We start from the raw sequence: 25,922 nt of genomic DNA, 5'->3' as shown, positions 1-25,922 counted from the left end.
GGGCGCACATGAGCTGAATCTGATCCCAGGCACTCTGACTCTGGACCTGATACTATCCGTTATAATAAGCTTCTCTTCTGCTGTCTCATGCTGTAGCACATACAGAGATGTGCACATATACCACATACATAACATACATGCACACTCACATACATACACACAAAATGAAACGGTAAAAGTCTTATGTTAAGATTATATTTTAAAAAAAAGTGCTCCATGCTACCAACTTTATTGTTCTTCAACACAAATATTATCATAAAATTTGTTTTAATGCCCCAGCAGTACCAGGAATGGTGATCCCTGCCTTTAACAGAGGTGATCTGCCTCAGGAGGCAGAGGCAGGTGGATCTCTGAGTTCAAGACCAGCCTACAAATGGTCTACATAGTAAGGTCTAGGCCATCCAAGGCTACAAATGAGAACCTATCTCAAAAAAAAAAAAAAAAAGCAAAACAAGAAATTTTTTAAAATTTGGAATTTAAAAATATAAAAAAACAAATCACAGCAGTGTAGAGGAGGTGGCTTGGTGGCTAAGGTGCTTGTTCACAAGCATGAGGACCTGAATTCAAATCCATCACCCATGTAAAAAGCTGCACGGGCCTGAAACTCCACACTGAAGGGTAGAAGGGGTAGATCTCAGGAGCTGGCTGGCCACACAGCCCAGCCAGAACAGCAAGCTTCAGGTTCGCCCAGAGACGTTGCCTCAGGGCAGCGGGACAGCGGGAGACATCCCACACCCAGCTCTGGCCTCCTCACTCAGGCACGCCTGCATGTGAACTTCCCTGTGTGTGTGCACTGCACACAAATAAGAAATCTAAGTTTCAGGCATGGATACAGACTGCTCATGTGAAGTGCATATACATCACACACATACATACATGCACACATACTGCTTAAGAGTCCAGACTGCTCGTGCAGAAAATCTGAGTTCAGTTCCCAGCACCAGCAGCTTTCAGCTGCCTGTGATTCCAGATAAACTGTTTTGTATAATAGCCTCCCAAAAAGCTGTGTTACTCCAACAGACTTTAGAGATCTTAAAACCAAGAATCTCTATAACATGAGAGAATAAGAAGACAGAACTATAGAGTAAAATTTTTTTCCAAACAAATTTAATTTTGTTCCAGCCCTAAGGAGAGAATAAAACTTCCTTTTTTTTTTTTTTTTTTTAAACAGTGTCTGGCTGGCCTAGAACTCCCCATATAAGGTCAGGCTGGCTTTGAACTCACAAAGATCTACCTTCCTCTGCCTCCTAAGTGTTGAGATTAAAGGGTAGAACTTTAATCTACCCATCAGAACTTAAATCTGAAAATAAAACTTAAAAGTTTTTTAAAATAACTGCTCAAATATAAAGCTACTAGAAAGTTAAGCCTCCTCAGTAATAAATAGTAAACTGATATATACATATATATTAGACTCAAGAAGGAGACGAGAACAGGGGTTTGGGGGACGGTCAAAACATCTCAGGACTTCAGGGAAAGAGTCTCCCATGACAGGGTCCCAACAGTTCCACTACTGCTTTGTTCTTCAAGTCAGCACTTCTGAAGAGGCGGGAGAAGTAAACAAGGGTAGTGATGGCTCTGAAGAGGGTTGGGGTTCCACAGGGAGAAGGACAGAGACTCAACTACGGTCAGGGGCATGAAAGAGGAATCTCCATTTGCAGCACCCTCGTGGGCTTCTTTGTGTGCCTCCACAGCCTCCACAGGGTCATTCACACTGTGGCCTGGAAGCCACCGTGGCAGACGCCTGGCTGCTGGAGTTCTGTGGCTTTCCATTCACCACCAGCAGGAGAGGAGTTTCCACTCGGACACTGGAGAAGGAATAGTCCTAGAAAAGACAGACCAATTCATTACAGACCTAGGTCATGAAAAAAAAAAAACTCCAGCAAAGCAACTTATTCTGCCTACCCTCCCTGCGTGCTCACTCCTTTCCTCTATCTTACATTGGATACAACTGAACAAACAGAGGACACGGTTTCTGAGAGAGACAGAGCAACCAACAACACAACTCCAAGATCCTGACAGCTCCCTCGTTCAAGAAAGCCTGAGACCGGGTGACATGAGCCTCTCAGAGGATCTGCCCTCCTCCAGTTCCTAGAAACAGCCAGAACCACAGGAACTTAAAGCCCCAGATTAACTACCAAATATAAATTAAAATTACTCCTTTCTATGTTAATGAGAAGCCGGCTATGTAAAGTAATTTAACGACTTTCCTAATAATGGAAAATGTACAAACCCAGTTCCCAGCTCAGAAGTATGCTGAGCTGTAGACAGGGTGAGGAGGAGCCTCACCCAAGAATCGCTTGATGGGCGATGTCAAGTGAGCTCTTTTAAGCCACAGTAAAATTCTCACAAGTTTTGTGTTGTTGTTGTTTTCCTTACAAAGTCCCAACAAGAACATGGGCAAGTATGGGAGGAATAAAAAGCAATTCATAGACAAAACAATCAATAAACTTATAGTAAAACGCTCACCCTGATAAAATGCATTAAGAAAGTCAGCAAGTAATTTGTCAAGAATCTTGTTTCGGTGTTTCGGTGTTCAGAAGAAGATTATAGGGGCTGGAGAGATGGTTCAGCATTTAAAGATCATGCATTGTTCTTCCAGAGGAACCGCTGGTTCCCAGCACTAACATCAGGCAGCTCACAACTACCTTTAACTCCAGTTCCAAGGGATCCAGTGCCCTTTTCTGGCCCCCAAGAGCACTAGGCATGTACCTGGTGCACATACATACAAGCAAGCAAAACACTTACCCACAAGAAAACAGCCTAATAGATGTATAAAATATATTTAAACTAAAAGGCTGCCGAGAAGGCTCAACAGCTGAAGCACTTGCTGGGCAAGCCTGACCTGAGTTCTAGCCCCAGAGGCCCACGTTAGAAAGAACCAACTCCCAGAGGCAGACCTGTGCCCTCCACTTGTAGCATGGTATGCATATCTACACACACACACACACACACACACACACACACACATACTTTTTTAAAGTCTGAGATATAGAAATAATCCTTAGCTTGTCGGCTACACAACAGAGAGTGAACCACATCTGCTCAGTGCACAATAGGCTGCTGCCCCAATCTGAACGGTAAGAATATGGCTAAGGACCTCTTCTCACAATATTTTGGGTTTATAAGTTGACCTATTTTATTCTTATGTATATACGTGTTTTGCCTACATGTGTATATGTGCATATGTGTGCCAGCGCCCATGGAGGTCAGAAAAGGAGGTCAGATCCCCTGGAACTAGAGTTACAGATGATTGTGAGCTGTCATGTGGGTGCTGGGAATCAAACCTGAGCCCGTCAGTGCTCTTACCTACTAACCATCTCTCCTGACCAGCCTCGCATGCTTTATAAGAATCGAATCAGGCCATTCAGGCTGTAAAACTTTCAGCAGTGTCTAGCACTCTCACGAGTGCTCAGTAAATGTAACTCTCATCATCACTGTGTCTCAAATCCAAAGAATGCACTCAAGTACGTAAAAATATTAGAGATGTTCACAAATACATATGCAATACCTTTTTTTAACTGTGTCTTCAGAGAGCCCGCTTCACATTGCTGGTCAAGAGTTTCTGGGTGAACTCCTCCTTACCCTGTTTGCAGCTCTATACTTAAAAAGTAGGAAGATGAGCTGGAGCCTTTTCTATTACAAGAAAAATGTCTAAAATTCCTTTACATAGCCTGCTTCTCATTAACATATAAAAGACTAGCCAGGCATGGTGACACGTATCTTTAATCCCAGCACTTCAGAGGCAGAGGCAGTTAGCTATCTGTGAGTTCAAGTCCAAATTCGTCTGTACAAGTAATTCTAGGGCAGCCAGGGATATGTAAAGAGACTCTGTCTCAAAAAACAAACAAACAAAAAGACTAATAGTCTGAGATTTGTTCCCTAGTTATCCCTAGCATATCTAGGACATATTTCTTCCCATTCTTTAATTTCTTTTTGCTTACCAGTAGTTTTCCTTTACAATAAAATATAGATGTATTTGTGTGGGTATAATATTGTGTGTGTAATATACATTACACAGAAAAGCACACATGTATGTAAATACACATGAAAGCAATGTGTAAAAACTACACAAAAGCACACACATCACACACATGTAAATAACACATCTACAGAAAAATACACATATCACACATGTGTAAATAATACAAACAAAAGTACACATAGCACACACATGTATATAATGCATACTCACTAAAGCATTTATTTTACACATGTGGATACAATACATACACACAAACATATACACATCACACATGTACATATAATACACAAACACAAATATACATCACACATGTGCAATACATACATACAAAAGCACACATGATACATACATGTGAAAGCATACAAATATTACTCATTCGTCTAGAATATACACAAAAGCACTTACATATCACACACATTATAACACATGCACACTAACACACACATCAGACACATATAATACATGCACAGAAAAGCACTCATATTACACATGTATATAAAATACTATGCTGGAAGGTTTGAAGTCATCTTGACACCTGGGAAGAGGGAAAGTCAACTGAGAAAATGCTCCCATCAGACTGCACTGTGGGCAAGCCTGCAGTGCATTTTCTTGGCTAATTACTGATGGGGGAGGGCCCTATTCACTGCGGGCCATGGCATCCTTGGGCTGGTGGTCCTGGGTGCTGTAAGAATGCTCGTTCCAAAATTCCAAAGATAGCTTCAAAAAAATAATTGAAATCATAGTTCAACTTTACCTTAAACTAAACATACATAGAGCCCGCTTCACATTGATGGTCAAGAGTTTCTGGGTGAACTCCTCCTTACCCTGTTTGCAGCTCTATACTTAAAAAGTATCAAATATTATATACTACAGTTACTATTTCTTCATATCTTCTGCCGCTTTGAAAAATAATTATGTAGTAGCTATGCAGTCAGAGATTGGGACAGGAAATTGTGGTGATGGGGAAGTTTGGTTTTAGGTTTGCGGAGTATGTTACAGTCTGAATAATGATTAATGTTGTTTGAGAAAAGGAAGGCAGACGGGCTGGCAGAGGATAGTCATGCCTCTCTTGTCCCCATATCCCTGCTGGGGCTGACAACTACTAATATCAGCAAAGACGTATTTAGTTGGAAAATGTTTTGAGCTAAAAGTCTGTATTAAAATATATTTTCAGTTTAAACAGTTTTTTTTTAGTTGGAATAAGCTGAATTTCAACAGAACAAGCTGAGTATACTTGGTATGTATTATACAGTAAAGATCATAAGCTGAGCGTAGTGTCTATGTACATATGTTAAGTACATATACATATGGTAGATGCATGTGTGTGATTACCTACGGGCATGTGTAAGGCTACCCTGAACACAAGACTGATGTCGAGGTAAGCTGAGATGTGGCACGTGAGAGGAGAGAGTATGAAAGACGCACATATGTCTTTAGCCTCTACCTGGGAGTGGTTTTATTTTCCACCATCCTCTGAAACCAATTTACTGAAATGCCTGATTTTCCCAGACGCCTCTGTCACTGAGTCACACAATCCTGTCACTGTCCATGTATGGGATATGGTACCTTGACAAACTGCCTGTTCATATTTCCCTTGCTGAGATTTTTTCCTATGTGCTGTTTGACAGGATAGATGAACTTGTGATGAGCTGTGTCTTCTCTGTTTACAGAAACTTCTCATTTAATTGTGTGAATAAACTCTTGCTTTCTTAAAAAAAAAAAAAAGAAAGCCAGTTAACAGTGCTCCTCCACAGTCTCAGCATCAGCTCTGGCCTCTTGGTTTCGAATTCCAGTTCCTGCCCTGGTTTCCTTTGCCAAAGGACTACAATGCAGAAGTATAAGGTGAAATAAGCCCTTTCTTCTGCAGTTGCTTTTGGCCATGGTATCTCAGTATAGCAACATTTCTATAATAAGTACATATACACAAAAGAAGACACATGTCACACACACATTCATTACTTTTACTCCTATGTTTTAAAGGGAGAAGTCTGATGAGTTATGAAGACTCATAAACATTACTCACCTTTCCCTTATGCTGAATTTGGTGATGCCTAAGGTTGGGCTCAGGAATGGCTACAGAGTCCCCAATGAGCACGCCCCAGCTCTGTACCACATTATACACCATCACTGCATAGCAAGGGCCATCTGAATCTACCAAGCCGAATGTGCTTCCAGATGAAGTGGGTTAAAGACGAAGAGAGAGAGAGAAAAAAAGGCAAAGGTTTGTGGCAGGAAAAAATAGAGACAATGGTTTCAAAATACAGCAAAATAACAAATGGATTCTTGCTCACTTAGAAATCTATAAATACCATTATCCACTACATGCTTCATATGAATGAGAGTTTAAATCTCCATTTTATACCTAGGAAACATGCACAAGACACAGAAATCGTGCCATTCTGCTAAGAACTTAGGACACAGCCACACTTGAGGTCACGATAAATGTTAATGATAAACTAGCCCAAAATATTGCAGCTGGACCATTATTCCTGGCCTATCAATTTAACACACCCTTAGCCAAACCCTCCACCATCACTGTCAGTTTAGGTTGATTCCACACACTTTGGTTAACTACCACATATGAAGCATTGTTAGCAGTAAGATACAAAATATAATCCAGCTATAACCAACCCTTAACCTAGCAGAAGTCAGATAAAGACAACCTCACTTGTAGCTCCACGGGAGGATGTTTGACTGTTGGGACCTATCTACAACTCCAGCACACATAAAGCTCAGTCAGAGGATCCCAAGTTCAAGGCCAGCTTGAAATACACAGAATTTACAATCAACCTGGACTACGCAGCAAAACCCCATTCCAAAAGGCAATAGGGAAAAGCAGCCAGGTAAAACTGGAGCGCTACACCCAGTGTGGGGGCGCATGTGAGCCCAGGATTAGCGAGGGAAACGGCCAGACCCTGCTTGAAGGCCCGCTAGACTCACAAAGAAGGGGGTGGTGCTTGGGAGACGGCTCAGTGTGTCTCACTTGCTGCACAGAGATGAGGACTAGAATTCAGAGCCTCAGAATGTGTCCACAGGAATGTGAGGGCTACACCGCCCACCTGAAATTCCTGCCCAGAAACAAGCTGACTAAGCAGATTAGCTATAGCGAGATCAGTGCTGAACTAAGAAACGCTGTCTTGATGAGTAAGGCGCATGCGCACACTCACACTTGGATGTAAAACGAGTAACAAATGACTTTACATTTTTTTCTAAGTAAAAAATCCAGCCCCCTCCTTCGCTGGACAGTAAGCATGTTTTACATGGGTCCTTTATATTTTTTTTCCCACTCCCTCTAACACATATGCCAAAAACCCAAATAAATAAATGGCAAAATACAATTCCTCTGCTCAAAAAGATTTCTGTCTGAAATGACAATTCTTGAACTACAGATGTGAAAACACACATCCGTTTTTATTCTGCCACACAGAAATGACAGTAACAATAAGTCCAAAGCAAGTTGATTGTATATTAAAAAGAAAAGGTAAGATCCCAACCAGGCCTCAATTCTAACCCAAAGCTCACCTTCTGGAACTATCTAGAAACAGAATCTAAATCTGTCAGTCTTTAACTCTGTGATCCTCAACACTCAAAGATGAAGAGCTTTAGAGTTTCTCTGTCTTATTCTAAAAATGACCCATCCAGGGGGCTTGAGAGAGGACTCATCAATTAAGAGCACTTGTTTTTTTTGCAGAGGACCCAGGTTCAGTTCCCAGCATCCAGATGTTGGCTCACAACCATGCACAACTCCAGCTCTAGGGACCCTGATGCCTTCTTCTAAACTTTATACACAGCACACACACAGACAAACAGACACTCATACACATTGTCTTCTAGAAATTACCTGCCAGTTTCAGATAGGAATTTAGGAATTCACAAAGCCTCAAACTCAGGAAAACAATAGACAATGGCAGAAGCTATAAACGCCTCTATCATAAGACTGTTAGAGGCCAGAAAGATGGCTCATGGGGTATAGGTACTTGCTGCCAAGCCTGGCAACCGACGTCTGATCCTGGGACCCACATGCTGCAAGAGGAGAACTGGCACAGGTCATTCTAGGACCTCCAGATGAAGACTGTAGCACACATGTGCTGTCACACACATAAATAAAATAAATAAAACACAACTGTACCACTGTGAAAATAACTGATTGATTGACTGGTTGATTAAAGAGATGGTTAGGTATCTCCTAGAGGAGGCTTGCACACAGAATAGGTCCCATAAGCTGGTAAAAGTCATTTGCAGAGTGCCTTTACTGGCCGGGAGAGGGCCGGGAGGTGGCAGGGACTTGCTCAGGGGGAGAGGGAGAGCGAGACTTACAAGGGGACTTTCTCCTCCGTGGTGAGGCTGAACACCACCTTTCCCAGGATCACGGTACTGCTGTTCACACCAGGCTGCAACGCACTCAGCGGCTTGTGTTCCAGGGTCACCTTCTGCCCGGAGGCTGACTGATAGCGCCCGTCCCCACAGGGGCCCAGATGGGCTGGGCGCAAACTTCCCAGCATGCTCTGAAGTTTCTTGGGTTTTGTCTTCCCCTGCAAAAGCAGGAGAAACAGATCAGCTAGAAACTGGTCTACTGACTGCGTCTAGTCTTTCTCAACCTGCCCACCCGCCTACTCCCCTGAAAACCTAGTCTTTTTTATCTGATTGACAGCTTCCGCCCCGACACAGCTTTACCTTGGTCTCCAGGAGGCTGGTTAGTTTACTGAGGAATTCCAGGAGCTGCTGTTCTCGTTGTCGGGGCTCTGGCCACGCAGGGTCGAGTGCTGCAGCCTGAGAGAAACCCTGTAAGGCCTCCCCGTAACTCTCTTCATATTTATGCAACTGTGGAAAAGTAACCAAAACTGTCAGTATAGAAAAACACAGAGGAAATGCTACAATGCTATAACTGACTACAAATCTAGAAAAAACTGTATTTCCCCTCAGTCACGTTCCTCTCTTCTGCTGCGCATCTGGGCCAAGGTGAAGGCAATGCAAAGACGAACTAATTTCCAAGAAGGTAACTCAAACTCTGAAGCAGTTAAGCTGCAAATGTTATTCTGTTTATACTTAAAACTTGAGAAGTTCTGAAAGCCATGTCCTCACTCTCTATGTCCTCTCCATTTCCTCAGACTCTTCCTTCCCTTCCTTCCTCTAAGCTGAGGTCAAATGAAGCTAGCTCTTCCTAAGAACAATCAGGCTTTCCTTTTGTGGTCTGTATCCAACTGTGTCCCTATACAACTCAGTTATCCTCAAAAGCTACAACTTAGATGTCTTTTTTTTTTAAGACATTTACATTTTATAAGTGCACTTAGAGGTCAGAAGAGGCATCCTGTCCCCTAGAACTGAAGTTACAGCCACACAGGTGCTGGGAACCAAACTGAGGTCCAGGCCAGAGCAGCAAGTGCTTTTAGGCTCTCAGCCACCTCTCCAGGCCCTCAACACCCTTTTCATTTTACCATCAGATGACCACCAACCATGATGGGTCTTACCGTCGCCCTGTTGAGATGAAGGTCAGGGTTGCTAGATGCTTTCCTGTCAACCTTCTCCTGTCATGGGGTAAAGAGATAAATAGATCCTGACTCAGTTTAAGAATGCCCAAACTCAACATGCCCCAGATTTCACCTCCCTAGAAAAATCTGAGGTTCTTCCTTGTCAAAATGTTATCTATACCCATGCTGCTGATCAGTAACTAAGTGTACATCACTCTGCCTCTGAAGCACTGAAGAAATCGTTGATTACACGTGTGTGACTTTAAAATATAGTTGTATTAAACCCGCACAGCATGACAAAAATAGATATAAAAAAAAAATACATGAAAGCATTCTGATTTTTTTTTTTAATGAAGTCATGACAAAGGTACAAACAAGGAAAGCCTAAAGCAGAAATGATGGCACACAGTCCTCTGCCATAAGCGTGGCTTCGGCAAAGCCTTTGGTTCTGTGTCAACTCCTTTATAAAGAAACAGTGAGTCACATTCTGACTCTACAGCAGATAGACAGAGGCTATGAGACACCACGGAGAAATGTGCTAGGGATTGTGCAGTGTGGATGTTTTTACCTATGTTCACTGCTTGGGCACAGCATAAGCAACAGGAATTAAGACTGTTTAAACAGCTGTTTCAAAGCTGTCTTTAAATGTAGAAGAGGAAGTTAAGAGTTAAAAACAAGTATGCAGCAGAAGACAAGTACAGATTTTTGAAGGTACATTCTTTAAAATATAAACATTCACAAAATTTAAAACTTGCAGTAAAAGGAAGGTGTGGTCTATAACACCAGCTCTTAGGAGGCAGAGATGGGAAGAGCGCAAGTTTGAGGCCAGTCTGGGCTCGGAGACCCTGTTTATAAAATAAATAAGTACATAATTTGGTATAAACTACAGCTCCTTTGGGCAGTCTGTTAACCACAAAAATGCATCCACACTCGCTGCTTCCTTACTCTGCCAGGAGGCACAGTGGGCAACAGCAAGTTGAGAAGCAAGCTACTATACTATGTCCAAGAAATCTGAAAGCAAAGACTAGAGAGGAATGTGACGGCTACGTGAAAACCACTCAGAAAAGTCACTAAGAGCCTCAGGAAACCCAAGCACCAAGCAAGTGTCTTCACATAAACATGGCTGAGAACACGGAGTGGTGTGTGAGCTCCACTAATCTGTTTCCTTACCTGGAAACTGCAGATTAGGCCTCACTGTGGGTAACCCAGAGCCATGCCATGCAATTTACCTTGGGTTTCACAGTGAGACCTTGTTTATAAGATAAATAAATACACAATTTGGGATTAACTACTTAATTTAACACTACTTAATTTTCAGAGCTTTCATTTTCTTTAAAATTATTTATTATTTTACTAAGGGTATTTTTTTTTTTGCCCTGCTAAAAAAAAAGGGGAGCATGTTAAAATTGACTCCATGATGTCGATAAGAAACTGAGACAACTGAAGGAGTTACCTGTCACCAAGACCCCATCCCTACATCTTACAAAACAGGCCACCTCTGTATGCCTGTGAGATGCTGGCAATCTGTGCCAGCACTGCTTGCTAAAGGAGCACTGGAAGGACAAACATTCCTGATCCTGTTGCTGTCTTTACATCCGCCCTGGGTAATCGCAAGTACTTACTGCTTGAGCATAGGCACTGAGGGCTTGCTGGGAGATCTTAGGGTTCTGGCCAGTATTGAAATAAAGAGAAAGATATGCATTCCCCAGGATATCTGCAAGAGCAACAGCAGTGGGGCCATCTCAGAGCCCAGTCCAAGGTACGACCAGCAGCTCTCGTTTAAAGCTTTTATTAGCATATGTAACTGTATATAATAATAGTTTCACTATGACATTTTCATACACGCATAAAATGTATTTTGATTGTATTTACACCTTCCATTGTCCCCCTTCCATATCAGCTAGCCCCCTCTTCCCAATCAACACCTCTTCTCCTTTCATCTCTGTTTATTTTAACCCAGTGGGTTTCACTGGGGTTGCTTAGGAGAGAATGGATGTGGTTATTACCAGTAGTATGGGCACCTTACCAAATGTCTCTCCCTCTCCCAACAACCATTAACTGCCTATACAACTTCAGGAAGGGGTGAGATTTTGTAAGCCCTGCTACAGAGGTGGGGGAGGGGAGAACAGTATTATGCAGGTCTTGTGCTTCCAGAAGTTTCTTTAAAAGAAAAAAAGATTTTATATCATTTTATGTGTATGAGTGTTTTGCCTGCATCACACCACGCAATGCGTGTGGAGGTCAGAAGAGGGCACCAGAGCCAATGAAACTCCAGTTATAGACAGTTGTGAGTTTTCATGTGGGTGCTTGGAATTGAACCTGGATCCTTTGGAAAAACAGCCAGTGCTCTTAACCATGGAGCCATCTCTCTAGCCCTTTCCTCCCCGCCCCCCCAGGACAGGGTCTCACCAATCTAGCCCTGGTTGGCCTCAATCTAATAAAGATCCACCTGCCTACCCCCTGAGTGCTGGGATTCGGAAGTCTATTTCTGAAAGGTGCGGCCTATCTACTCAAGCCAGGTATTACACTGCACTGATTAGTTAAAACTCTGAGATAAACAGCTCAACATGGACACCCAAGAAGAAGGATGAACAGGTCTGACCAGAGCCCTGTGTGCTAGACTTAGTTTGGGGTGTTCTTTATGCTGATTTTTTTTGGGGGGATAGGAAGGGGGTGTCAACTTGACACAGACACAGGAGCTGTCTGAGACGAGGGAAAATCAATTGATAAGAAGATGCTTCCATCAACTTGGACTGTAGGCACGTCCGTGGGGCATTTTCTTGATTAATGACTAATGTGGGAGGGCCCGACCTACTGTGGTCAGCGCCACACCTGGACAGGTGGTCCTGAGCTTTCCAAGAAAGCAGGCTGACCGTGAGCCCAGGAAGCTAACCAGAAAGCAGCACTTCCCCAGGACAGCTGCTTCAATTCCTGTCTCCAGGTTCCTGCCTTGAGTTCCTGCCCTGACTTCCCATCACAGTGGACAATAAGCTGTAAACTGAAATAAACCCTTTCCTCCTCCAGTTGCCATGTTGATCAGTCACCCGCGTTTATCACAGTAGAAGGCAAACAAGGACAACCCCCCCCCGAGTTCCAAGAAATGAAAATAAGTTTAGAGGGGCTGAAGAGACACCTCGGTGGTTAAGAGTGCCTGCTGCAAAATCACAAGGACCAGAGTTTGTGTCCCATGTAGTAGGCCAAGCATCCAGCAAACACTTAGGGATGTAACAGTGTCTTCTGGTCTCCACACGTGCATGGCCATTCCACATGCACACAACACACACACACACACACTCACTCACTTAAAAAAAAAGTTTAGTGCTCATTTTAAACAAAGGTGGCCTCTAAGTCAGACACCACAGCTGGACTCCAGATGCTTCTAGTCTGGCCGTGGCTGAGGACCACTACTGTACAAGCCTGGTCATCTTTTCTTAACACTCACACCAGGATCGGCCATCGAGGACATCCATCTGCACAGCCAACTTAGCCTGCCGGACACTGTCCATGACGTGACGAGAATGCTCATCTCCAGAGTCAGTCTGCAACTGGCGAAGCACCATTGACAAGTTCTGCAGGGACACTTTGTTCTTGCACTGCAGACGGGAAAGATACACAACTCAACCTCTGTGATTCTGGCTCCCCCTTCAGACTCCCCTCAGTTTTCTACTAATTCCATTTTTTTTTTTTTTTTGGTCTTAATTCTAGCCACCAATTGTACCTTCGAAGCCCATGGATTACTCTGAATGCTATTTTCTTCCCACCTGAGCCAAACCTAATCCCTTCCATTTTCCTTTCTCAGTCCTCTGTCCCCTATCCAGTGCTCACGCAGGCCTGCTCTTCTTCCTTCTGATTCTATGCTCCTCGTTCACTCAATTCTGATCTGGTATTCCTGTCCTAAAAAGAAGCGAAGGACTGCATTACTTCCCAACTACATGGGGCAATGGGCAGCTCACGTGAGTGAGGGCTCCTGAGAAGCAGGTGTGGGCAGCCGCAATGTCCCCTTTCTTCCAGTACACCTCGCCCAGCTGGTTCCAGGCTTCCACCAGCTCAGGCTCCAGCTTCACGGCCTTTGAGAGAAGCACCTCGGCCTCGGGGCTGTGGTCGGGAGTCACATTCAGAGCCTTCCCCTTCAGCATTAGTGCCTGTGCCTCGACCTGGACAGAACCTAGGAAGAAGGGGTAAAGATCAAGGAGTGAAAGACCAGGGAATTTTCCCTTCAATAAGTAAGTGGTGGAGACTCCACCTAACCTTGGTGCTGACCCAGCTTTGCTCCTTCCTACGCATCCTCTCGGCCTTCCCATCCTGCTCTTCCACGTTCCTTCGTGACAGCCAACAAGACCTACAAACCCCCAGTGGCCACACCTGGTGAGGACCTGGTAGATTTTCACTATCCTCCTGCCTCAGACTCAGCCCTGCAGCAAGCTGCTTGAGGGTGCTCCGCCTCTGACTCTGTTCACTGGAGATTCCTCGGTGTAAAGAGCCAGGGTTCCCCATTTCATCCCTGTCCCTCCAGTCATACATCCTGCCTTACTCTTACTGCAACCTACTTAGAGGAGCTGCTGCTCCTAGCTTACTTCCAATGCCCTGGGGACAGACTCTTGGTGTGGACCTATCTCCCCCACCCCCCACCCCCCAGCTCTCTCCCTTAGATTTTACTGTCTTTTCTCCAAGTCTACTGTCTTTTCTCCAAGTCCACTTCTATTATTCTTGCAACCCAGTGACCTGGAGAAGCACTTTCTACCAGGCAAACCTCAGCAACCACACTTTCCTGAGATCCAGAGAGAACAAGAACTAAGGAACAGAACACCAACCCAAAAAAGACCTAGGAACACCTCAATCACCCTAACCCCAGGTGACTGGATACCAATTGGAAAACACAAACATTAACAGCCAAGACAGTGTATCTCCAACAAAACCCAGTACCACTGCTGTAGTATGCCCTGAGAAATGTAATAAAGCTGAAACACAAGACAAAGACTTCAAAACAGCAGTCATGAAAACGTTTAAGGACCTTAGGGAAAATATGATGAATCAATCTCTTAATGAAGGCTATCAAAACACAAACAGTGCAATGAAATAATGAAAAAAATCATGACACAAAAGTAGAATTTAACAAAGACTCACCAAAAAACTTTTAAAAAAAGAAAAAAAAACCCTTACACTGAAATAAAACGAGAAACAAAGAAAACTTAGGAAGTCAAACAAAAGCCTCAGAGGTAAGTTTTACCAACAGAATACAAGAAATGGAAGCTCAAGCATGAAGGCCAAGGTAGAAGAAATAGACATTGCAGTCAAAGAAAATATTAAATATAAAAACAAATCCAGGCACAAAACATCCAGGAAATCTGGAACACTATAAAAAGACCAAATCTACAAATCATAGTAAGAGAGGAAGGAAAAAAAAAAAAAAAAAAACACAACATGGATAATATTTTATCTGGCACAGAAAATATTTTCAACAAAATCATACAAAAAAAATTTTTTCTCCAACTTAAAGGAAGTGCCTATCAAGATACAAGCAACACAGAGAACAGCAAAAGAAATTCCCCACATCACATAATAACCAAAACACAGAATAAAAAAAGGATATCAAGAGCCATAAGCTGGGATACAAAGTTAATAAACTGTAACTAATATTAAAAAAATTACAAAAGAGCCATAAAGGAAAAAGACCAATATAATATAATACTATACAAAGGCAGGCCCAGTAGAATAAAACCTGACTTCTCAATGGAGTCTCTAAAAGCCAGATGGACCTAGAAGGACGTTCTACAAACTCTAAAAGACCTGAGATGCCAGTCGGGGCTATTATACCCAGCAAAACTATCAATCACAATAGCAAGAAAGAAAAACATTCCATAATAAAACCAAATATAAGTAGCACCTATCTACCAATCCAGTTCTACTGAAAACAGAGGGTTTTAACTACACCTAAGAACATACAAGAAATAAATAATCCAGAACAGTAAATCAAAAGAGGAAGGAAAAAAACCCCACAGCATAACAACAAAATAACAGGAATTAAAAAACCCACTGCCCATTCTCAATATCAATGACTTCAATTCCCTAATAAAAAGACACAGACTAACAGATTAGATTAGAAATCAGGATCCATCTTTCTCCTACATCCCAGAAACATGCCTTAACATCAAGGATAGACATCACCTCAGGATAAAATGATAGAAAAATATATTCCATGCAAATAGATACAAAAATACAAGCAGGCATAACCATTTTATTATCTGACAAAAAAACAGACTTCAAACAAACAAACCAGAAGATAGGAAAAGACACTATATAGTCATGAAGAGAAAAATCTAACAGGAGGATAGTGTAATCTTAAACATATATGCACCAAACATAAGGGCACTCAAGTTCATGAAAGAACTACAGCTAAAACTGTACAGTGACCTACACACAGTGATAGTGGGTAAATTTAATACACTTCTCTTGCCAATTGAAAGGGCATCCCAACAGAAACTAAACAGAAATATGCTGGAGCTAAATAATGTCGTAAATCAAACAAACCTAACAGACAATTACAGAACATTCCATACAAACAAAAGAATATACTTTCTCCTCAGCACCTCATGGAACTTTTTCCAAAATTAACCATATACTCAGACACAAAGCAAGTTTCAATATACATAAGAAAACTGAAATAACATTTTGTGTCCTATCTGACCAACTTAGATTAATGATGGATATCAACAACAATAAAAACAACATAAAGTTTTCAAGCTCGTAGACACTGAACAACTCACTATGAATGAATGGGTTGAATAAAAAAAAAATGGGTCAAGAGAAATTAAAGAGAAAATTAAAAACTTAGGAACTGAATGAAAATAAAAACACAACATATTCAAACTTAAGGGATAAATGAAGGCGGTTATAAACGGCAAGTGCATAGTACTAAATGCCTCTATTAAAAAAAAATGGAAATATCTCATATTAGAATCTTAACAATCTTTAATCCCGGCATTTAGGGCAAACCTAGTCTATAAAGTGAGTCCCAGAACAGCTGAAACAACACACAGAGAAAAACCTCTCTAGAAAAACTAAAAAAATAAAGAAAGAAAAAGAAAACTCAACAAACTCATAGCTGAAAAAAACAAAATAGAAAAAAGAAAAAAAAAACTATGATTAGTTAATAGTAGTCATAAAAGATTGATAAACCATTAGCCAAATTAACGACAAGACAGAAAACAAAGATCCAAATTAATGAAATTATAGATGAAAAGGGGACATCACAACAGATACCAAGGCAATCCAGAGAATCATAAGAACATATTTTAAAAATCTACAATCCTTCAAACTGGAAAGCCTAAAAGAAATGGGTAAATTTCTTGATATGCATGACCTATCAAAGTTAAATGAAGAACAGATGAGCAATTTAAAGAGAAATAGAGAATTTCCTAGAGAAACAGAAGCAGTTAATTAAAAGTCCTCAGCAAACAAGGCTTTAGACCTGAGCTTAGCTAAGAGACAGTGGGAACTACATAGGACAGGTCACAGGAACAGACCAGCCACTTGTTAATTAGGATCTTCAAGAACACCTGATCATCCAGGTGTCCATAATCCCAAAAGAGGAAGTAGATTTTAAGATGATTTCAAGGCCACCCTGGTCTACATTCAAACTCTAGAACAGCCAGGCAACATAATGAGACCCTATTAAAAAAAAAAAAAAAAAAAAAAAAAAAAGAGGCAGAAAAATCAATCAAGAGTATTAAGATTATTGCAAGAAAAAATATGTATGTGTGTTTTTGTTTGTTTGTTTGTTTTTTGAGACAGGGTCTTATTATGTAGCTCTGGCTGTCCTAGAACTCACTCTATAGACCAGGCTGGCCTTGAACAGTCTGCCTGCCTCTGCCTCCCTGCGCTGGGATTAAAGGTGCAAGCCACCATCAGTCTGCAAAAACTATATATTTTTATACCATATAATCAAACGTTTACAGTGAAAGAGTGCTATGGCACACAGGTGCATGACGACACACTGCTCCACTGGACGGCATCTGCACACAGATTCCCACGCAGCCCACAGAGGAAGACTACGGCACTATACACTTCAGTGGAGGGCAGGAGGTTGGGTGCCCTCGGAACTCCTACCCAGTGCTTCCTCCATCTGCTGCAGGGTCTTCTCCATCTGGTCATGCACATCCTGTTGCTTCCGTCCTGCATCTTCAACACTATGGGTCTCAAAATAGCTGTCTCGGAATGAGTAGAGCTCATCCACCAGTTCCTGGGGGGCAGGGGGGACAACAACAAGTCAACGTTAGATGAGAAGAGCATCTAGAAACAAGGTTTTATATTAACTGGGCAGCCCCTGGCCTAGCACTCATGAAGCGCAGCCCATCAAGAAGGTTCGCAGTCCTATCAAATGCTACAGATAGGGAGGAAGGGCCAGGGCCACAGGATCTCATGGTCCCAGGCTGCTCCTCGAGTGTCTCTCAGCACCACACACACACACACACACACACACACACACACACACACGCGCGTGTTCTCTCCAGCTCAGGCAGAGCTCCTCTATGACCAAGTATTCCTAACCTAACAGACAGGAGTGACACCTTGAGACTTGACTTAACCGAAGTCAACAAGACCATTCTATCTTATTCTGACCTCCAAAGAAGAAAACCTTGCAATTTAGCCCTAACGCTGGACTTTCGGGTAGGGGAGATAGATGGCCCTGTGAGTATACATGCTTGTGTGCCACCAGGCCCGATGACTGACCTCAATTCCCAGAACCCCCACAGCACAGAGACAGCTAACTCCTGCCAAGTTGTCCTCTGACCTCTACACGTGTGTCCTACACATACACCCAATACATAAAAAAAAAAAAAAAAAAAAGAAGAAAAATAAAAAGATGAATCATGGTGCTGACTGCCAGGGCTGCACGGAGAGACCCAGTTTCAAATAAAAACAACAACAAAGGTGTGTGAATAAGAATGGCCCCATAGGCTCATATATTTGAATACTTGGACACCAGGGAGTGGCACTATTTGAAAGGATTAGGAGGAGTGGCCTTGTTGAAGGAAGTGTATCATTGGGTGTGGGCTTTGAGGTTTCAAAAGCACAAGCCAGACCAAAGTCTCTCCCTGCTGCCTGCGCATGTGGATAAAGAACTCTCAGATACTTCTCCAGAATCTTGTCTGCCTGAGTGCCACCATGCTCCCTCCCATGACATTAATGGACAAATTTCTGAAATTGTAAACAAGCCCCAATTAAATGCTTTCTTTTGTTAAATGCTTTCTTTGTAAGAGTCGCAGTGTTCTCTTCACAGCAATAACAGAAGCTAAGATACTAAGATAGGGGGAAGGTTCAAAAATGGACTTTTGGGGGCTGGAGAGATGGCTCAGTGATTAAGAGGTCCTGAGTTCTATACCCAACAACCACAGGATGGCTCACCACCATCTATAATATGACCTGATGCCCTCTTCTGGCCTGCAGGTGTACATGCAGATAGAGCACTCATGTAAAATAAATAAGTAAATCTTTTATTTTAAAATGGACTTTTAAGCTCTGTTTTCTAGATAACAGCATACATAAGGCTCTCTGGGTCTCATCCCTAGTACTGCAAAAGGAAAAAGAAAAGAAAAGAAACTCCAAAAAATAAAACTGCACCTTTTGTTTGTTTTAAAAAAGTATCCATTATTTTTTTCACATGCTCATATATGAAAATACATGACCTTTCTAAATACAACAAACCTGTAAGGAAGGCCTTATTTTCCACCACAAACCAACCAATTTAAACTTAGTATTTTTAGGGTTTTGAGAGGTTCTGTGCTGTGCTTCTGACTCTCTTGCATTTTTTACTGAGTAAACATTAAATGCTTCTAAATCCTGTTATGCTGGCAAAACTGTTTCACTATCTATTCTTTCCTGAAATCAAATAGCAGCGGACACACATAGCCAATTTCATTAAATAACATCAACTATCACCCTAAATTCATCCACCTGTCTCCACCTATGACCATCTAGACTAAACTAGCTTCCTTATGTGATAGGACTACTGTAAGTCTTTTTTGTTTGTTTTGTTTTTCAAAACAGGGTTTCTTTGTGTAGCCCTCGCTATCCTGGAACTCACTTTGTAGACCAGGCTGGCCTCAAACTCACAGAGATCTGTCTGCCTCTGCCTCCCAAGTGTTGGGCTTAAAGGCCACCATCACATGGCCTGCAATAACTTAACAGGTCAATTTGCTTCTACTCTCTCACACAAACTTCACCTTTGCAAACAGTAAAATCTAACTCTTTTCTGCAAGCTACAAGGGAACATGACCTGACCTCCCACAACCTCTGTACCACAAACTGCACTTCTTATGATCCTTCTCCCAATAATACTTACGCCATATGACCAGCCTCAACTAAGTTCACTCTTAGCACCTGAATGCTTTCCTCAGATCTCATGAATAGAAGCTTAAATGCCTAATTATCCCAGTTTGCTTTTCACTTCTGTGATTAAGAAAAAAAGAAAAGAAAAGAAACATCACAACCAAAAACGTCTTGGGGAGGAAAGGAAACCATACAACTTACCAACCTTCAGGAAAAGGTACAGCAGTAAATCAAGGCAGGACCCAGAAGGCAAGAAATGAAGCAGATTCAGGAGGAAGGCTGCTTACCCGCTTGCTTCCAGGCTAATGGTGATCCTGCTTTCTTAAACAGCCCATGACCACTTGCCCAAAGATGGTAACTGCCCACAGTGGGCTGGGGCAATTGCACATCCATCATTAATCAAGAAAAAAAAAAAAGAGCCAGGCGTGGTAGCACATGCCTTTAAGCCCAGCACTCAGGGAGGCAGAGGCAAGTAGATCTCTGTGAGTTTGAGGCCAGTCTGCTCTACAAAGTGAATCTAGGGCAGCCAAGGCTACACAGAGAAACCCTGTCTTGAAAAACCAAAAAGAAAAAAAGAAAAAAAAAATGGCCACAGAATTGTCTACAGGCCAAATGAGGACATTTTTCTCAAATGAGGTTCCATCTTCCTAGGTGATCCAGTTTGTATCAAGTAGATAAAAAAAAATCTAACCAACACACATCCTAACCCAGCTGTTCTCAACCTGTGAGTCTCAACCCCTCTGGGGGTCAGGTGACACTCTCACAGGGGTCACATATCAGATATCTTTCATATCAGCTATTTACATGACAATTCATAACAGTGACAATATTAGTTATGAAGTAGCAACAAAAATAATTTTATGGCTGGGTGTCACCACAACATGAAGAACTATATAAAAGGGCCGCAGCATTAGGAAGGTTGAGAACCGCTGACCTAAACCAAAAGAATTTCTTCCTCTCCCGTTCTACAGTCAATCACTCTTACCTTCCTTCAAAGAGCCTACCATTTTAAATTATATGGCCTATTCATTCGTGACTGTCTGGAATCACCACTGTGAGTTCCATAATGGGAAGAATTTTGTGTTGACTGGGGCGATCCTTAAGCATTAGAACTGGGGCTAGATCATGATAGGCTCTTGTTAAATAAAGTGATTAGTTTATATAGGCCCATGTTAGTAACAAATCCACAACTGTTACATATAATTCAAAGCCCTGAATAAAAAGACACCTTTGTCAGTAGTGCTTTTAAACTTTCTATATACTATTCCCAGAAAAAAAAAAAAAATAGTCCTGTAGAAACTGATTTGAGCGCATACATAAAGCCAGCATTTTCAATTCGTTCTATAATAAAAAATTGTCAAGATGGTATGTGGAACACAATTTGCCAAATATTCTTTTTTTAAGAGAGTTCTAAGCAAAAGTCACAACCAATTACTTTTTGTCACAATATGAGCACAGCTACAAACTTAAAAAGAGGTCTTATTGTCTGTGGTGTCGTCAATTTGGTTTTCCTGGACTGAACATTTTTCTGTGGCACCAATAGCAATACAAATAAGTTGTTAAATGAGAGTAGGAAAGTGTGAAAAGAGGGAGTGATTCATAGCCACTCCAAATAGCCTCAAGGACAAACACTATTCTGTCTAACGTTTTGGTTTGTTTTTTTTTTTTTTTTCTGTACAAATGTACACAATGTACTTAAAGTCTCTCTGAGAACAGAAGAATCTAATTTCTGCCAATCACACTAAGGAATCAAGTTAATCAAAGCCCATGCTCTGAGTGGTCTTTTAGTGCACCCCAGAAACAAAGCCACATAATCAATGCTTTAAAATTTGTTAGAAATAGCTGAGCATTATGGCTCATATCTTTAACCCCACTTCTTAGAAGGCATAGGCAAATGTATCTCTGTGAGTTCGAGGACTGCCTGGCCTACAAAGGCAGTTCCAAGAGACCCAGAAAGAAATAAATAAAACAAAACTGAGAAGAGTATATAAGCATAGTTCTAGTTCAAATTCCAGAATGTCTTAGACCACAAACTGAGTTTCTGAGGTTTAAGGAAAATGTTGGTCATTAAAACAAAAGTAAAGACATAAACTTGAAGGAAACTCCTTTCTGCCTTTCTGGAAAGGCCACCTGGGAGGTGGGGGGCTAAGTGATTAAGATGGTAAATCCTAAAGCCAACAACCAGGGCATGTGCCCTGCAGTCCATTACTGAGGGTTGCCAAGTTCAAAGGAGAAAGATGCTAAAGAAATGGCTGCTGTGGAGAGCGAACAACTCCGTTAACAGTCGGGGCGACCTGCCACACCGCGTACCAGCTACTTGTTACCGAGGGATCCCGAGTGGGCGGACTTCTTCGGGCCCCCAAGGAGCACCCCGCAGTCCAGACTGAGCCCCCACCCTCCGCCACCCCGGCCCTGACCCCTGCACCTCCTCCCTCCAAAGCAACTGAACAACTATTTTTAACTCACAGCCTCACCTGCAGTTTCTGCAAGATGCGCTTCGCCTCTTCCTCTTCATCAGCCATCGTTCCAGCCGCTCTCGGCTCCTCCTCCCCCAACTTCGCGACCACAGAGACGAAGCCGTTCCCACGATGAAACCACAGCGACCTCTAGGGCTCTGGAGGCCCACCTGCCCCCAGAGAGCATGCTACAAACTCGCTTAATCCAAACTTCTGTAGCTCAAAGGTGTCCCGGAACCGCTTTGGGGTTTTGTTTTGCTCTGTTTTTTTGAGACACTGTCTCACCACGTACCTCAGTGTGGTTAAGTGGTCCGGGCTGTACTTGTTTCCGCCTTCCAACTGGGATAACAGGCACCTGCTAAGTTTGTGATCACTTTCAGTTTCATAAATAATTTTCATGTTTCCTTCCCAAATTCCGGAATCAAAATGTTCTTACATTAATTATACCCAAATTTTTGTTTTGTGTATTCTTGTCCTTGCTTACATCGCTCTTAAAAAGCAAGACCTGTTATGAAAGTCCACGTATTGGGTGCTATTTAGAAGAAATGTACTACAAGGCTAACTTGTCTGAATATATTCCAACTGAAGATTGCTGCTCGTGTAATTTTTAGCATTTTTAATGCATTCTCTTAAGAAATCTGTGTTTGGGGCTGCCATGCCCCCACACTGTACATTAACGATGTTCTCGTGTTTATTATCTCCAAAAGAGACAGTCTCTGAAGACAGAAGCAGGGGGGGAGTTGAGAACCTTGGGTGAACCCAGAAAACTCTTTTTCATTCTATTTTCTGCTTTTCACCTTGAACATGAATTGCTTATCCAAAAATAAACATTTTAAATCTTCTGTTTGTTTGAGACAGAGTCTCATGTATCCCAGGCTGACCTGGAATTTGCTATAAAGCCAAAAATGACCTTGAATTCCTGATCTTCCTGCAGCCACTTAAAAATGCTCGGACTATAGACATTCATTATTTTACCTGACATTTATTTTTACTTTAATTTTTGAGACAAGGTCACCCTATGTAGCCTCAATTATCTGGAACTCTATGTGTAGACCAGGCTGGTCTGGAACTCGCAGAGATCTTCCTGTCTCTGCCTTCTCAATGCTGAGATTACAGACTTGCATCACCAAATCCAACCACGATTTTAAAACTTTTTTAAAGTCAACTTGCTAAAAACATTATCTCTGAAAAGCGATATTAGATATCTCCAACAGCAACTGCCTCTAAAGAAACCGAACAGCAAAAAGGAAGGAAGAAGTGATAATTTCCCGTTATGCTTTTTTCAGAGCCTTGAAAGGAGCCCATGTGGGCAGGAGAGATGGCTTAGGAGTGAAGAGCACGGGCTGACTTTCCAGGACCCAGGTTCAATCCCAGCATCCACGTGATGTAAAAGTAACTTTTATTCACCTGACTTAACTGTTGTCTCAGAGGCTACTGCCTCTGTCTGCTAACCTAGGCCTAGTTCCGGAAGCCTCTGTACAAGCTAATCCAGGTCTAGAATGTTTCCAGCCTCTGGGATTTACCGCTGAATAAACTCACCCTTTCTAGCTTTTTCTGAGCTCTGGCTGGCTGATTCAACTCAACTGTTCTGGCTCAAACTCCTCTCCACGCTGACTGATTCAAACTGGCTTCTCAGTTTTGACTGAATTGCTCTGCTTGGCCTCATACTAATAACTTTGGCAATCTGTTCTAATCTTCTGGCTTTCTCGTTCTGTCTTCAGCGGTATCAATGTTGTTCTCTCTGTAAAACTCTCCCAGTAAAAACAACCTCTGGGGGCTAGAGAGATGGCTCAGAGGTTAAGAGCCCTGGCTGTTCTTCCAAAGGTCCCAAGTTCAATTCCTAACAACCACATGGTGGCTCGTAACCATCTATAATGAGATCTGGTGCCTTCTGGCTTGCTGGCTCACATGCAAGCAGAATACAGCATAAATAAATAAATGAATAAATAAATAAATAACTGGCTCTGAATTCCACGAATTTAACTCCACTGTACTGCCTCTCAACTGAACTGACTGACTAGAACTCACAGATCTGCATGCCTCTGCCTCCTGAGCACTGGGATTAAGGGCATGTACAGCCACACCAGGACCTAAGCTTTTCTTTACCTGAAACTTGCTCTGTACCAAGCTGTTCTTTGAACACAGAGATCTGCTTGTCTCTGTCTCCTGGGACTGAAGGTGCGTCTGTAGTCCAGATTGATCACACAGACCTAAAGAAGTTCTTTAGATGTAATTTCTTGCCAGAGCAGCCATGTTCTGAATTCAAATTCCTCTACAACATGGCCCCTCACAACCGTCTATAATTCCAGTTCTAAGCTATCTGACACCCTCACACAGATACACCTACATGAAGGCAAAACACTAATGTGCTTAACACAAAATAAATCATAAAAATAAATAAAAAGCCTGCCATGCAAATTAAACTCTTGAATAATTTTTTAAAGAAACCTAATACTCCTAACAGTTTGTAATTCCCTTTTTAGTTTCAATTTTGCCCTACTGTTCAAAATACCTATTTCCTCATACCCTTTTCTAACAAAACTGAAAAACCCTCGTAGAAAAAAAAAAATTTCTATTTTACACTATAATCTGTAAAATGTATTTTATTAGCTATAAAACATGTGTTTCTACTTGTTGGTCTTCATGTTAAGTGCTTCAAGGAGGTAGCGCCGCTGTTGAGGGGCCATCAGCTCAACCAAGCTATCAATTGTCCCTGTGCGGAGAGGCAGTGGGGGAACAAGTGCGGCAGCCCCACACTGTTCCGTGCAAGGCGACAGGTGCTGTGGCTCTGTGTTGGTGCCTCATCCCTGCCCCGAGGGGCACTGGCATTGTCTCTCCTCCTGTGCTCAAGAAGCTGTGGCTTGTGGCTGACAGTGATGACTCCCACACCCCAGCCAGGGGCTGCAGTGCTCCCCTGGGCATCTTTGCCAAGGCCACCTTTGATGCTGTCTCTAAGACCTACAGCTACTTGGCCCCCACCTCTGGAAAGAGAAGGTGTTCACCAAGTTTCCTCATCAGGAATTCACTGAGCATCTACATAGTGAGTCAGGCCAGCCAAACAACAAAAATCCTGTCTCAAAACAAAGCAGAAAGCATAGAAGGTTTAACTCAGTCTCACAATAGTGTGTGTATAGAGATAAACACTTGGAATCCAGATGTTGTTTGCCCTCTAATGGGACACTAATTGAACACACCAGTTAGGCACAATTTCTTTATAAATCAGAAATGGTATTAATTAAATGGTATTAATAAACTGTGTTTAAAATTGCTAATTAATATACTGAGTAGAACAGGTTGAGTAGAACAGGTAGAATGGCTTCGAAATGCTGTTTAAAGTTCACCTTCACAAATATGACTTTCATCTAATCTGTTATCAAGTTAATGTGCTTTGAGGTCATTTGTAACTAGAAACCTATTGCAGGATATTTGATCACATTGTGAACCCCTAGATTGTGAAGTGTAAAAACCTGTTTCTAATTGTGGTATGGCTCAGTCATTGATCCTAGAGCTGCAAACAAGTATTGTGCTGTGGCTCAGCCCTAGCACACACCTTTAATCCAAGAGCTAAATAAACTCAATCATAGGTCAAGAGGCAGAGCAAGTAACCAGCAACAGGAGGAAAAGGGGCTTTTTCTGTCAGGATGTCAGCTGCGTAGGAAGGTGTTTTCTCCGCCTCTCTGAGGTAGC

The 25,922-nt window shown here is 42.2% G+C and overlaps 1 protein-coding gene across 1 annotated transcript; it reads right to left on the bottom strand.

The window, feature by feature from the left end:
- Positions 1–181: 181 nt before the first annotated feature.
- Positions 182–22,339, bottom strand: Ttc5 (tetratricopeptide repeat domain 5). The gene is made up of 10 exons (XM_021639039.2): positions 22,254–22,339; positions 17,557–17,689; positions 13,404–13,615; positions 12,893–13,043; positions 11,073–11,164; positions 9,451–9,507; positions 8,657–8,803; positions 8,300–8,514; positions 6,006–6,150; positions 182–1,822 (listed from the first exon to the last, which is right to left on the bottom strand). Exons 1-10 carry the CDS (start codon positions 22,299–22,301, stop codon positions 1,703–1,705), a joined length of 1,320 nt encoding a protein of 439 aa, XP_021494714.1. The 5' UTR covers positions 22,302–22,339; the 3' UTR covers positions 182–1,702.
- Positions 22,340–25,922: the final 3,583 nt, after the last annotated feature.

This window comes from Meriones unguiculatus, chromosome 9 (genome assembly GCF_030254825.1).
Source record: "Meriones unguiculatus strain TT.TT164.6M chromosome 9, Bangor_MerUng_6.1, whole genome shotgun sequence".
NCBI classification, from domain to species: domain Eukaryota; kingdom Metazoa; phylum Chordata; class Mammalia; order Rodentia; family Muridae; genus Meriones; species Meriones unguiculatus.
The sequence above is the reverse complement of the archived record's forward strand: the minus strand, read 5'-3'. Positions and strand labels throughout refer to the sequence as shown.

Bases quoted from the DNA above. Each gene is read 5' to 3' on its own strand.
- Ttc5 (XM_021639039.2), bottom strand. From the start codon at position 22,301: ATGGCTGATGAAGAGGAAGAGGCGAAGCGCATCTTGCAGAAACTGCAG. The intron at 13,044-13,403 runs GTGAGCTGCCCA...TCCCGTCTGCAG, and splicing joins TCTCAGGAGCCCTCACTCAC to TGCAAGAACAAAGTGTCCCT. The intron at 1,823-6,005 runs GTGAGTAATGTT...TGTCTTTTCTAG, and splicing joins AAATTCAGCATAAGGGAAAG to GACTATTCCTTCTCCAGTGT.